The following is a 14,165-nucleotide window of genomic DNA, read 5'->3' as shown; positions in this document are numbered from 1 at the left end:
CCCTATATGGGATCAGGGCCCTATATGGGATCAGGGCCCTATAGAGGAGCACGGCCCCATAAGGGAGCATGGCCCTATAAGGGAGCACAGCCCTATATGGGATCAGGGCCCCCTATGGGATCAGAGCCCTATAAGGGATCACGGCCCTATATGGGAGCCGTGGTGCGACTCCATGGGGCTGCCGGCCCTGCTGAGGGCTCTGCTGCGGGAACGGAACCATAGGACCGGACCGAACGAAACGGACCGAGCCGGGACGGGACAGAACCGGGCGGACCAAACCGGGACGGCAGGTATGGGAATGGGGGGGGGGGGGCAACGGCAGGGGGGGCAATGTGACCGGGGGGTCACCTGGGGTCAGTGTCACTGGGGTCGCCATCATGGGGGTGTCACCGTATGGGGGGGGTCACCTGGGGTCACCATTACTGGGGTCACTGTCATGGGGGGGGAGGGGGGTCGCCATAATGGGGGGGTCAACATAATGGGGGTCAACTGGGGTCATTGCCACTGGGGTCACCATATTGGGGGGGGTGTCCCCATCCCTGGTCGCCATTTGCCATGTTCCACCATGTCTGTGTGTGTCCCCAGGTGTGTCGGTGTCACCACGGCTCAGCACAGCATCAGCAGGACCTCCCTTATCAGCAGGACCCCCCCATCCCCCCTTATCACCATGTCCCCCCCTATCACCACCAAGCCCATCCTTCTCACTATCACGACCCACTATCGCACCACCACAGCGCCCCCTGTCGGCCCGCCCCCCCTTATCAGCCCGCCCCCGTTTCCCGTCCCCGTTCTGCCCGTTCTGCCGCCGTAACGGGGAGTCCCGCGCGGTGTGGAGCAGCCACGCTCTGAAGGACGCGCGTGGCCGCGTGCTGTGCCCCATCCTGCGGCGCTACGTGTGTCCGCAGTGCGGCGCCACGCGGGACAACGCGCACACCAGGAGGTTCTGCCCGCTCACCCCGGCGTCATATCGCTCTGTGTATGCACCGAGAGCACGGGGACACGGGGACGGCGGTGACTGATAGCAGGTAATGGGGTATGGGGTTATAGGGGCTATTAGGTGATGGGGTTGTGGGTTATGGGGTTATTTATGGGGTTGTGGGGGTTCTGGGGTTATTTATGGGGTTATGGGGTTGGCTATGGGGTTATAGGGGTATGGGGTTATTGGGGTTTGGGGTTGTGGGGTTATGGGGGTTATAAGGGGTTATGGGCTATAGGGGTTATGGAGTTGGCCCCCACATATTGTACTGTGTGTGTCGGGGCAGTTGTGGTGGTGATGATGTTAATTAAGGCCGTAATTACTAATTACTATTACTAATAACGCACTCTGTGTCATCCCCAGGCTGTGCTGAGCGCAACGTGGGACAGAAGGCAGCAGCTGGGCACCAACTGTGCACCATCATTAGTGCACTATCACTTGTGCACCATCATTTGTACACCATCAGCTTTGCACCACCGCTCGTGCACCATCATCTTTACACCATCACTTTACACCACTTTACACCTTCAGTTGTGCATCATCACTTGTGCACCATACCTTTGCACCATCACTTTGCACCACTACTTTGTACCATCATTTGTACACCATCACTTGTGCACCATCACTTTGCAGCATCCCTTTGCACCTTCAGTTGTGCACCACCACTTTGCACCATCACTTGTGCACCATCAGCTTTACACCCCCACTTTGCACCAGGAGCAGAGCTCAGCAGCTGTTCCCTGTTGTGTTGTTGTGTTATTGTGTAGTTGTGTTGTTCCAGCCCTGCTCACACTCGTGTGTTTATTGCACCATTATGGGCTTTTTTCCCCCAATAAAGCCCCACTCACAGCTGCAGCTTCATCCTGGCTCGTACCCCTCCATCTTCCTCCTCCTCCTCCTGCTGTTGTTCACCCCCCGGCTCCGCTCACGACGCAGCCGCAGCAGCGACACCAGGGCACGATGGGCGCTCATCACACGGCGGCTGTAGGATAATGGGAACCCATAGGGGATAATGAGACCCCATAGAGACCAATGAGACCCCATAGGGGGCAATGAGAGTCCCCATAAGGGACAGTGAGACCCCACAGGGGATAGTGAGACCCCTATAGGGCACGATGGGCGCTCATCACACGGCGGCTGCAGGGACAATGAGACCCCATAGAGACCAATGAGACCCCATAGGGGATAATAAGAGCCCATAGGGGATAGTGAGACCCCACAGGGGACAGTGAGACCACACAGGGGACAGTGAGACCCCATAGGGGACAGTGAGACCCCATAAGTGCCAATGGGACCCTAACCCTAACCCCACCCCCAGCACTCACTTGAGGTTGGAGAGCTCGAGGATCAGCCCCCCCAGCACCGCTGACGCATCCTCACGTGGTGCCACCTCCTTCCTGGGGGTCAAAGGGGGTGAAAATGGCACCAATCCGGGGCTTTTTAAGCCCAAAATGAGCTCTGGGTTCTGGTGGGGGGAGGGGGGTCCGACCTGGGGGTGCAGCTGGGTGAGGCCGGGTCCCCATCGGCGTCCACAGGGCACAGAGGGGCTGCAGGCTGGGAGGGGGTGGGTGGCTGGGGGGGAAATGGGGTGAAATGGGGGCAACTGGGGCAACAGGGGATGAACTGGGGGGAACTGGGATGAACTGGGGTGAATGGGGGTGAATGGGGGGGGATTGGGGGATATGAGAGTGACTTGGGGGGGGACTGGGGTGAATGGGGGTGAATTGGGGGGATCTAAGAGTGACTTGGGGGGGAATTGGTGTGACTTGGGATGATTTGGGGGTGAATGGGGGGGAACTGGGGTGAACTGGGGCACCAAGGGCTGAACTGGGGGGAACTGGGATGAAATGGGGTGAACTGGGGGGGACTGGGGGGATCTGAGAGTGACTTGGGGGGGGAACTGAGATGATTTGGGGTGAATGGGGGCAAATTGAGGGGGACTGGGGGATATGAGAGTGACCTGAGGGGGGACTGGGATGAATTGGGGTGAATGGGGGGAAATTGGGGAGGATTGGGGGATCTGAGGGTGACTTAGGGGGGGACTGGGATGAATTTGGGTGATTTGGGGGTGAATGGCGGAGAACTGGGGTTAACTGGGGTAAGTTGGAGTGATTTGGGGTGAACTGGGGTAAATTGGGACAATCTAGAGTGGAATGGGGGGTAAACTGGGGTGAACTGGAGCTCTATGGGGTGAAGTGGGACAATGTGGGGTGCAGTGGGGCGCTATGGGGCTGTTCCCTATGGGTTCTCATAGTACTCTGGCATTACCTGCAGCAGCTCAGTGTACCCCCTGGCACCCCACTGTGCTCCGGTGCTGAGACGTGGGGCAGCCCCACAGTGCCAGCCCCATAGCGCTCCTCACGCTCTGCCCCACAAGTGGGCTCCGCTTTGGCTGCCCACTCCCCCTCCAATGGCTCTTTGGTGGCCTCAATGCATTCTGTGCCCCCATCGGTGTCACTATGGGGCTGTGGGGTGCTATGGGGCTGTATGTCCCCCATCTCAGGGCTGTTCTGGTCCTCCTGCTGCTCGCAGCCATCCATCCCATCCTGGAACAACCCCCCCCATAACCTGTGTGCTCCCTGCCCCATAGCCATGGGGAGCTGTGGGGTGACGCTGGGGGGGCAGAGGCCCTGTCCTACCTGTGCCAATGGGGCCGCTGTGGGGCTAAGCTCCTCCATCACGCTGAGCTGTGGGGCGGCTGCTGGGCCTCCGTTATCAGAGCGGCTGGGAACCAAACAGACCCCAAACCCCATCAGCTGGGGGGCACCAGGACCCATTGCTGGCCCCAGGCCCCATTCCTACCCCCAAGCCCCATTTCTGCCCCCATTTCCACCTCCAGCCCCCCCTCTGCCCCCCACCCTCCCATTTCCCCCCATTACCTCTCTGTTCCATCTCCATGCACTGAGTCCATCCCTCCGCCATTGTCCAGAGCGTCGCCTCCAATCATGGCCCCCATACTGATGTCCTCCATATTGGTGTCCCCCCCATTTATGTCTCCCCCATTGCTGTCCCCCATATTGCTGTCTCCCCCCTTGGTGTCCCCCATATTAGTGTCCCCTCCACTTACATACCCCTCATTGCTGCCCCCTCTATTGGTGTCCCCCCCATTTCTGTCCCTCTCCTTGATGTCCCCTCCATTGATGTCCCCCTCATTGGTGTCCCCCATATTGCTGCCCCCTCCATTGGTTTCCTCTTCCTCGGTGCCCCCCATATTAGTATCCCCCCCCTTGGTGTCCCCTCTATTGATGTCCTCCCCCTTGGTATCCACTCCATTAGTGTCTGCCATATTGGTGTCCACCATACTGGTGTCCCCTCCCTTGCTGTCCCTCCCCTTGGTGTCCCTGTCCCCTCCATTTTTGTCCCCTCCATTGGTGTCCACCATATTGGTGTCCGCCATATTGGCGTTTGCCATATTGGTGTCCCCCCCCTTGGTGTCCCCTCTATTGTTGTCCTCCCCATTGGTGCCCCATCCAATCATGTCCCCCCCCTTGCTGTCCGCCATATTGGTGTCCCCTCCATTGTTTCCCCCCTCATTGGTGTCCCCTCTATTAGTATACCCTCCATTGATGTCCCCCCCCTTGCTGTCCCCCATATTAGTGTCCCCCCGATTAGTGTCCTCCATATTGCTGTCCACCATATTGCTGCCCACCATATTGCTGTCCCCCATATTGGTGTCCCCTCTATTAGTGTCCCCTCCATTTGTGCCCCCTCCATTGATGTCCCCCCCCTTGCTGTCCACCATATTGTTGTCCCCACTATAGTCGTCCCCCCCCTTGTTGTCTCCCCTCAGTCCTGCCCTGACTTTGACATTGGGGCCATCATGGGGGTCAACACCTGCAAGAGGAACAGCAGCTGCTTGGACGCCATTTTGTGGCCATTTTGAGGCCCTTTGGAAACCATTTTGTGAGCATTTGGTGGCCATTTTGAGGCCATTTTGCGGCTGCTTGGAGGCCATTTGGTGGCCATTTTGAGACCACTTGGAGGCCCATTGGAGGACATTTTGAGACCATTTTAAGCCCATTTTTTGGCCATTTTGAGGCCATTTTAAGTCATTACCTGTCACCTGGCTGCTCCTCCTTTTGCCCATGGCGCCGCTCACCTGAGGGGAACACACGCCCATTGAGCATTATTTCCTCACTATTTCCCCTCAAATCCCCCCTGGCCGCCCGGTCTCTCTCACTCCACGTCCCAGAATAACACCGTTATCCCGCTATAACGAGGCCCAATGGCGCCCATCCCGCCCCAAGGCCCTTCCCGGCCCCGCCACCATTTTGCTTCACCTCAGCTCCCGCCCAACGCCTTCCCGCCTTTTTCACACCGCGCGCTCTGCGCCTGCGCCGCGCGGGGGACGCTGGGAGTTGCAGTCCCCGGAGAGACGTAACGCGGCGCAGCGCGGGGGACACTGGGAGTTGCAGTTCGCGGCGCGCCGTAAAGCGCAGCGGGGTGCGGCGCTTTTGCGACAGCGTCGCCGTAAAGTGCGGAGGTGTTGGCAGCCCCGTAGGAGGAAGCGGTGAGTGGGGACAGACCGGGACCGGGGGGGTCCGATGGGGGGGGATCGAACGGCGGGGTCCAATAGGGGGGGTGATAGACCGGGGGGGGTCCAATGGGGGGGATCTAATGGGGTGGGGGTCCGATGGGGGGGGTTCAGTGGGGGAGGGGGGGGGGTACAACGGGGGGATCCAATGGAGGGCGGGGGGATTCAATGGGGGGGGGGGATCTAATGTGGGGGGGGGGTCCGATGGGGGGTGTACAACCGGGGGGGTCTGTGCTCTGTCTCAGGCATACAAGCCTGTTGGAAGGAGTGCATTGAGGCTGCAGCGCCCAGATGATAAACCTGAGTTTGCTGTCACCAGCAACCAAGCTTACGGTTAATTTCTGAAACAAGATTAGTGATAGTATTTCCAGGCAGCTGGCACAGAAGCTTCTTGGATTACAGTGCTGACAACACACATTCACCAGAGCCAGCAATTACAAAAAAATTCCCCACTCCCACCAGACCTTGAAGGACAGAGACCAATTTAGGTTTCTTCACTCTCACGAAGGGGAGTAAGTAAGAAGGTTCACTCAGTAATTCAACCTTACAGAGGCTACTTAGTAATTCTGTGAATTTAAGGAATTATAAAATGATGGATAAAAATCAGAAGTATTTTGTATTTAAATATATGTATACATTATACAGTTATTCTAATGCGACATCAAATGATTACCATTTTGCCCACAGATGTGACAACTGTTAAGAGAAAATATACTTGCTTTTAACCACTGTAGATCACCCATGGCACATACCTAAGGACAACATAACAGCTGAAAGCAGTAACTGGGAGAAACACTATACAAAGTATACAGATTGGGCTGCACGTGCGTCAAGTGATTTATTAACACAACGAGGTTGGGGGGGAAGAAGAATTAAGTTTGATACCTGTTGTCTTCGTTTCTCCTCTTCAATAACAGCTTTGGCTTCTGCCTCTTTTATCTGTCCAGACATACAAAGTGATAAGTAACTGTTGTAAAAGCAGGTAAAACTATTATCTTACAGAGCCATAATTTATAGAACAGTTCTCAGAAAAGCGAGCAAAACCTTCACCAAGTGAGCTGTGAGCTTACTCAGATTCTAAAACATTCTGTGAAAAACCTCTATCAATTCATGTTTGAAAAACACGGAACATTAGAGACGCTACCATGTTATAAAACTAAACTTCTGACTAACTGGAAAATTCAAATGACAAATATAAAACCTGGGGAAAATATAAATATATATATTCATTAATACCAGGGAAAAATTCCTTAATAAAGTCACTCTAAGCTTTCAGTAACTCAGTCCTCAATTCAGCACACTGTACACTGATGGGTAAATCCTTATATATGTATGTAATTTACACTCACACGCTTCATTCCAAGTAGTTAAATATGCCCTGACTGCTAGAGCAAAAGGAAATCTCCACTTTTGTACCAAATGACATATTGGATAATGCATACTCATATTGTTCTACTGCTCTTGTTGTAATGGAAACTGTCAATGCAATTACATTTGCTTCACCATCAGAAAGTTTTATGAAAAATAAAACCTGGAACTGCAACTGATCACTCTACAGAACTGTTACATAGCATTCAAGACAGCAAATTAAATGCCAGAAACTTAAAGGAAAAAGAATGGCACAGAAAATATTAAAACATAAACATACAATGCATCTGAATCACAGTTCCTGCATTATTTTCATCCTACAATAACTAAAGAATGCAACGCCTAACATACATAAAGAACAATGGCATGGACTGGGTCCTGAATCACAGAATGGCCTGGGTTGAAAAGGACCACAATAACCATGGAGTTTCAACCCCACTGCTGTATGCAGGGTCACCAACCACCAGACCAGGCTGCCCAGAGCCACATCCAGCCTGGCCTTGAATGCCTCCAGGAATGGAACAACCACAACCTCTCTGGGCAACCTGTTCCAGCACATCAGCACCCTCTGTGTAAAAAACTTCCTTCTAATATCTATCCTAACCCCCCCCTTCTTGTGCTGGTGGCCCCAGGCCTGGATGCAGTACTCCAGATGGGGCCTCACAAGAGCCAAGTAGAGGGCATCTCGCTCTCCTTGCTGGCCACCCCTTTTTAAATGCAGCCCAGAACACAGTTGGCCTTCTGTGCTGCAAGCACACACTGCTGGCTCATGTCCAGCTTCTCGTTCACCAGGACCCCCAAGTCCCTCTCCACAGGTCATCTCTCATAGAGATCTTCCCCCAGTTTGTACAAATATCTGGGATCGTCCCAACCCGAGTGCAGCACCCTGTACTTGGCCTTATTGAACCTCATTAGGTTTCCATGGGCCCACTTCTCCAGCCTGTCCAGGTCCCTCTGGATGGCTTCCCTTCCTTCCAATGTATCGACAGCACCACTCAGTTTGGTGACATCTGCAAACTTGCTGAGGGTGCACTCGATGCCACTGTCTGTCATTGATGAAGATGTTGAAGAGCACCTGTCTCAAGACCAACCCCTAAGGGACACCACTTGCGACCAGCCTCCACCCAGACACAGAACCGTTGATCATAACCTTTTGGCTGCATCCAGCCAACCGATTCCTAATCCACCGAACAGCCTATGTACCTGCAGAAGCCCTTCTTGTTATCTTTCACTCCCCTTGCCAAGTTCAGCTCCATCTGTGCCTTGACTTTCCTAATCCTGTCTCTTCACACATGGACAACAGCTCTGTATTCCTCCCAGGCTATACAACACTGCTTCCACTTTCTGAACATTTCCCTCTTTTCCCTCAAGTTTAAGCTGCAGGTCCTTGCACATCCATGATAGCTGCCTGCCTTCCCTGCTTGACTTCTTCTGCAGGGGGATGGAGAGCCGCTGTGCTTTCAGAAGGGTGTCCTTAAAGAGCTGCCAGCTCTGTTCTATACCCCTGCCCTTAAAGTCGGTTTCCCAGGGGAAGCTGCTAAGAGATGTTTAACTTGGATTCATCAGGTAAAAAGCAGGTGATTGACAGGACACAAAATCCTGAAGACAGTGAAAGTGCCAAATAGTATTTTTCATTACACAAAAAGGCATATAGATGCAGCAAAGCCATCAAACATTAAGACACCAGCTCTATCTCTGAAATTCCCTCAGTCAGGCATCACTACAGTGACGGCAGTACCAGTGTGCTGGGTCAGTGTATGCGTATCTGCTGCTTGTACATGTTTCTTGGACCTCCAACTCTGCAGCCACTTAACACTACCTTAGTAAAATTAGATCTCAGAGTAATAGAATGCCCTAAGATGTAATGATACAATTGACAACTTGAAGTTAAAAACCATCTTGATCTCAATAATCAGTCTATATATGTACATATATATATTTATGTATCACATTTGGCACAGTAAAAATGGTAATTAACTAAGTAAGGTATGCACAGATGGAATTTGTTCCTACAAACTTAAGAGCTGTTGAAGACTAAGCAGAAGGCACACCAGCTCGTGCTTAAGAACACCGCAGCTCAAAGAGCGTGCTCTGTGCAAGCAGTTACATTTGTGGATTTTCAGATTATTTTTTTTTTAAATTGTTAAACCATATATGAAATATCACTAACAATTTCATTTCACCTAGATAATGTCAGAGTGTCTCATCAGAAAAACACACAAAGGTCTTTTTAGTCATGAATACCTGAAATAGGAAAGTTTGGTTTGCAAAAACTGCAGCCCTATCCCTGCTGGTATTTCACTGCCATCTAATGGCAGAACATCAGTTCCAAAAGAGAAATCGGCCAGTGAACACAGAATGTAGCTTCTTTTGTACGCTGCTGTTGTCATATTTGTGTAAGATTCCTGCACACGTTTGTGCGGAACTTCCTATGCTCACAGGAACCTGTAGTCATTTGCTTGATGCATTAGATTATTTTCCCAGTTGAATTCAATGGTACAGATAAAAAATAGGAAATATCTGCTGAAGTGAAACTGCAGCTGATGCTGCACCCCACTGAAATGTGCTCCTTTGTTGATGCAGACTTCTATGAATTCACCCCCCTTCAATGCACTCCATGCCCAATAAACTCACTTCCACACTTCACTAGAATGATTTGTTACTGCTGGTTTTTCTAGAAGTATATTCCAAGAGTCTTGGTGTTCAAGCTGATTGCAAAGGTGTAGAATTTGATTTACAGAGTACGTCTTAGAACTTGCCTGACAATCCTGAAATTCTGAGCAGAAACAGACAGATGTAGCTTTTACAGAACGAGGTTTTGGGTTGAATATTTAAATTATATATATCAGTATATTACATATACTACTAAGTTGATAAAAGTTAACCAGCTCATGCACCACTTCCTCATGTTTCCATAAAAGGCCTAGAAAAACAATGTGGATACTCTGTCTCTTTAGGTGAGATTATGCAGCAGTTTCTTTACTTCAAACAAAATTATTGGAGAGCATCCATGTTTACAATGGGCTGAAAAGCACATGCAGTTGCTGAAAGCTCTCTATAATTGTGGCAGTCACCTAATACTGTGTGACAGGAACACACAAGATAACACTTTGCTAACCTTCAAAGTAAAAGTAAGGCCTAAATGAAGTGCTTCTATAGCTCTCACTAGCAGTAATGATTTTATTATCATTGATTAGCACTTCTTGGCTGAAGAGGAAATCTCCAGTTCCAATGTACATTAAAAATAAAGAGGTAATAGAGCATTACCTTAAAACAGTGTTTCATCAAGTGAGTTGACACTATCTACAAGTAGTGCAATTCTCAGCAATAAGCCAGATTCAATAGTCCAAAAATTAAATGTGCAATTAAACTGTACGCTGAGTTACACTGCATTTCTTGCTATTACTGTCTTGAAAAAATAACGATCTGCCTGTTTTTTCCAACTTTTCTCAAGGCAATGAAGACAACATTACTAAAATGGATACACCACCTCAGACGCCTTCCGTTTCATTTCTTTGCATAACACATCACACTCCAGTGAAACTTGGCCTTCTTGTATCTTGCTGCACTGTACTTCCTGTTAAGTATAAATTGAATTGTTTGTAATTCATTTCCCTATATAAAAATTTAATTATAACGTTCATTTTGTTGGGAAAATTGTAAAACAATTTTATTCGGTATATTTACAGAATGAAGCTAATAAATAAATATTATTTGAAACTGTAACTGTATTCAAGCATCCTTTTCTATTTTCCTTCTTTCTGATAAGCTAAATTGAATCAAGAATAAATCAAGTGGTTCAGTTTAATTTTTCTTGTCTTTTTTTTCACTTATTTATTTAAGACAAAGCAATATAACCTTGTGAACTCTGTTACAAAAGATACCATGCAAAGTAACTAATAAGTAACTCTTCTGAAACTTCGTATCAATTCTCTAAACTGGCTGAAACTACAGGGCAAGGTCTGGTCATGGGAAGATCTCCCCTACTTCCTTCTCCTTCCTCCCCCTTACATTGAAGGCCAAAACAAACAAACAAACAAACAAACAAACAACAACAACAGAAAAAAAAAAACAAAAAAAAACACCAACAAAACCAAAACAGAATACCAGCACAGAGAGAAAGTTATAATCTTATAATCTATACTACTAGCCTATGAAGAATTTTGTCAGGAAAGCACAGTAACATAGCCAGAAGCTATTCTGGTTTTCATGCTTTCTGACAATATGCAGAACAATTTTCATAGCATACAGCAAAATCCAAAAACTAACTTCTTCAGAGCAATTCCAGCATGCTAAGATAAACCACCTGCCTAGATGGTTAAGAATATGGTCCACTACAAGTTGTGGGTTACAAATTCAAGTGGTTTATACGACCTTGCATGTTTACATGCATAGCCTCATGATGCAACAGTTAACTTCAACACCAGAAAAGGAAGAAAAAATCCTCCTGTTTTGCACTCAAATTATGAGCTCCTACATTTGATATTAATTGTGATGGTTCAGATGAGGCATATTTACAGAGCAGCTTGGAATACGTGTCCTGTCAACCCCCAACTTCACCAGTAGTATACACAGACAGAAGACTGGTAGAGGAGAATTCAACTGCAAATATTAGGTACTCAATTCTGTTTCTCCTTATCTTCAAGATCACAGGCTGCAGGCACAAAAGACTAAATATACAGGTACACTATCCAATCCAAGCTAAGAATGAAGTACACTATCTGCTGTAAGTATGCAGCTCCAAGCAAATATGCATAAGGACCTTCTGGAATCAAAGATACCCTAATTACGATCTGAGACAAGGGCAGATGCATAAAGCAAACGTTAAAAGACATCATCTTTCACACTACAGAAACAAGTCATGTTTCTGCAGTCAGATTAGCTGCAACTAATACACAGTCCAATTATCAGTGGCTTATTGGTTCTACCATCATTTACCCTTTACACTGTAGCTCTTTGTACAAAAGAGAGCATGGATTTGGGGCTTGACCTGGAAACAGTGAGATGATATTTAAGGTGGAGATAGTGTTTTCTTCTCTTTCGGAAGGGAGACACCATTTCACTAGGAATCAGAAGGACCACTTCGTGGCTATTTAAATAAGTGGGCTGTCATCATATAAGAATTAAATTTTATTAATTATATAATTAACTCATAACAACCTTTCCACCTTATTAAAATCAAATTTACAAGATTGAGGGGGGGAAAAAAAGTAACCGTCATCATATTTAAGGACCATAAAACTTTCAGAATAGCAGATCTGGAATGTTCCATTTCAGGCCACTGTAAAAGTGAAAAGTGAGCATCCTAAACATTAATTTCATTGCTTCTTGCTACCACATTTCAGTTGGACATCCACATAATCACTGAAGACATCCCGGAAATCTGGGACAATAAAATCTGAACTGGTCTGAAATAGCTATACAGCGTCAGAACTCAGCAGAAGATGATAACACATTTCAGTTTTCCAAAAACAGTATGAAAATTAGGGACAGCAACAACTAGATGTAAGAGAGCTATCATGGAAATACCCATCTTCCTTATTCAATTAAGTCTGGCATAAGAAACAAGACCTCAAAGATCATCAAGTCCAACTGTAAACCTATATCTTAAGGAACAAGAAGCAGAAGTATACACGCAACCAATGATATTATTGATTTTACTGAACACAGTAGAGTAAGAAAAACTGAAATTAGTAAGAGCACTTAGTCACAACAAAATAATTTATCCTCAGCAGAAGTCAACATTTAAACTTACAAATAAAGAAAAGCTAGTTATTTATAAGCAGAGACTGCTCAATTTGAAGCATGTACTCTGGGCATTACCATCCTTTCTCTTGAACATGCGCCCTGCAAGATCTGAGATTTCTGAAGACATTTCTTGGAGAAGCTAAGAACTCTGGGGAAACTGCATCTGTGTGGAAAGCTCAGAAGTTAACCGGGTCTTGAAAATAATTTAAGCATGCTTTGTTCAAGCCAGATAGTGAATTTTTCATTAAGTTAACACTTGTCAAGAGGTCACAGCAGCCTCTGTTTTTCCCCTCATCATACCTGATAGCTATAAGCTTTGTCCTTTATCTCTGCTGAAAGCTAAGGATGCTGATGCCTCTGTTTGCTTTAAGGGCCTCAGACAACCATCAATTAGGAATTCAAAACATCTGTGACTGTTCCAATTTATGTAATTATAAACTTCTCAGTTCCTAATGAGGAAAATGTGCTTTGACTTCTTAAATCACTCCAGATCATCTGATTATTTTCCTAATGGAACTACAAAAATTGAAGTGTGCTTGAAGAGAAAGGTATTGCAAATCTGGGAGCTAACATTTTCTACAATGAATTTTATTTTCCTTAGTGAATATTTTGATTGTTCCACCCAGACTTTCAGCTGCTGTTGCTGCTCTGCTCAAGTAACTGATTCTATTCCAGTCTTGACCAGAGACAATCCATGTACACAAGCCTAGGAACATACAAAGAAAATGTGTCACTCTCAGAACTGCAACTTCAAAACTTACCTTTTTCAGTCGCTTACAAGGACACTTGAGTTTAACCTTCTGGCTGCAGTTCAGAGGACAATCACCTGAATGGCAAATCTCTTCACACCGGTGACCAGGAGGCAACTACAAGCAAAACAAGAAATACCCCACCAATGAATAACTGAAATTGCATGCAGTCTATGAACTAGTTTTATTTCAGACACAGCAGCTAAACAGAAAACTCATTCAGCTCATCAGGTTTGTCTTCCTACCTGCAAAACTGGAAAGAAAAAGGTCAACTTATTTCACTAGTTACTCAGAGTTTTTTGGTTCACATAGAATTATTTATCTTTTACTGGGAACGCTTGATCAAAAAACAATTTTTTCTTTCAAATGTTACAGGAACAGTCATCTCCACAATGATTCATATATCGACTGCCCTAACTACCTGTATGATGGAGGAATAAAAGTAGATGAAGTAAGAAGAAACTGAAAACTGAAATGAAGTGTGATGTGACCCAGCCTGACCCACAAATTGCTAACAAGAGGGTAGAATTAGAAGCAAAAATACCACAAAACTAGGTTTTATGTGCAAGAACCTTGCAAACTATGCAGGAGTCAAATACAGGCCACCAATATTCTTACACCTGAATTAATTTCACTAAATCCTAAATTTCTGCATTTGGTAAATTATCCTGTTTTTGACATCTGATAAATAGCATTTCCTTTTTTTAAACTATCAGTGAAAATTTTAACACTTATAATGAAACTATTATTATTCCTTACTGTATATTATTATTCATTACTGGGATAATTT

General features: G+C 47.0%; 1 protein-coding gene and 3 long non-coding RNA genes across 7 annotated transcripts in view; 1 reads left to right on the top strand and 3 right to left on the bottom strand.

The window, feature by feature from the left end:
* Positions 1-14,165, bottom strand: part of LOC146756705 (uncharacterized) — a 378,411-nt gene that overhangs the window by 331,684 nt on the left and 32,562 nt on the right. The gene's annotated exons all lie outside the window — the stretch shown is intronic.
* LOC146756711 (uncharacterized) lies at positions 1,764-5,400 on the bottom strand. Of its 4 annotated transcripts, XR_014937246.1 has the most exons (6): positions 5,257-5,400; positions 5,033-5,075; positions 3,245-3,700; positions 2,466-2,548; positions 2,302-2,373; positions 1,764-1,958 (listed from the first exon to the last, which is right to left on the bottom strand). XR_014937246.1 is itself a non-coding variant. In XM_085524024.1 (5 exons), the coding sequence occupies exons 1-4, from the start codon at positions 5,101-5,103 to the stop codon at positions 2,324-2,326; spliced, it is 660 nt and encodes a 219-aa protein (XP_085380150.1). In that variant the 5' UTR covers positions 5,104-5,232; the 3' UTR covers positions 1,764-1,958; positions 2,302-2,323. The 4 variants fall into 4 exon arrangements, 3 of the variants coding, with proteins under 3 accessions (XP_085380150.1, XP_085380148.1, XP_085380149.1); XM_085524024.1 differs by lacking the exon at positions 5,257-5,400 and having other exon boundaries at positions 5,033-5,232; XM_085524022.1 differs by lacking the exons at positions 5,033-5,075; positions 5,257-5,400 and adding an exon at positions 3,856-4,516.
* Positions 5,728-10,604, top strand: LOC146756710 (uncharacterized). The gene is made up of 2 exons (XR_014937312.1): positions 5,728-6,022; positions 10,333-10,604. It is a non-coding gene; the product is annotated as an uncharacterized LOC146756710 (long non-coding RNA).
* LOC146756709 (uncharacterized) lies at positions 6,330-13,493 on the bottom strand. The gene is made up of 2 exons (XR_014937316.1): positions 13,388-13,493; positions 6,330-6,449 (listed from the first exon to the last, which is right to left on the bottom strand). It is a non-coding gene; the product is annotated as an uncharacterized LOC146756709 (long non-coding RNA).

Source organism: Coturnix japonica, chromosome 26 (genome assembly GCF_054131305.1).
Source record: "Coturnix japonica strain WE chromosome 26, WE-NBRP24, whole genome shotgun sequence".
Taxonomy (NCBI): Eukaryota; Metazoa; Chordata; class Aves; order Galliformes; family Phasianidae; genus Coturnix; species Coturnix japonica.
This window is presented reverse-complemented; position numbering and strand designations above follow the sequence as displayed.

Excerpts from the sequence above, each read along its gene's own strand:
- LOC146756711 (XM_085524023.1), bottom strand. The coding sequence starts at position 4,478 with ATGGCGGACAGCAAGGGGGGGGACATGATTGGATGGGGCACCAATGGG. Across the intron at positions 3,701-3,855 it reads CATGGAGATGGAACAGAGAG|CCGCTCTGATAACGGAGGCC; the intron begins GTAATGGGGGGA and ends TTTGGTTCCCAG. Across the intron at positions 2,374-2,465 it reads TCACCCAGCTGCACCCCCAG|GAAGGAGGTGGCACCACGTG; the intron begins GTCGGACCCCCC and ends TTTGACCCCCAG.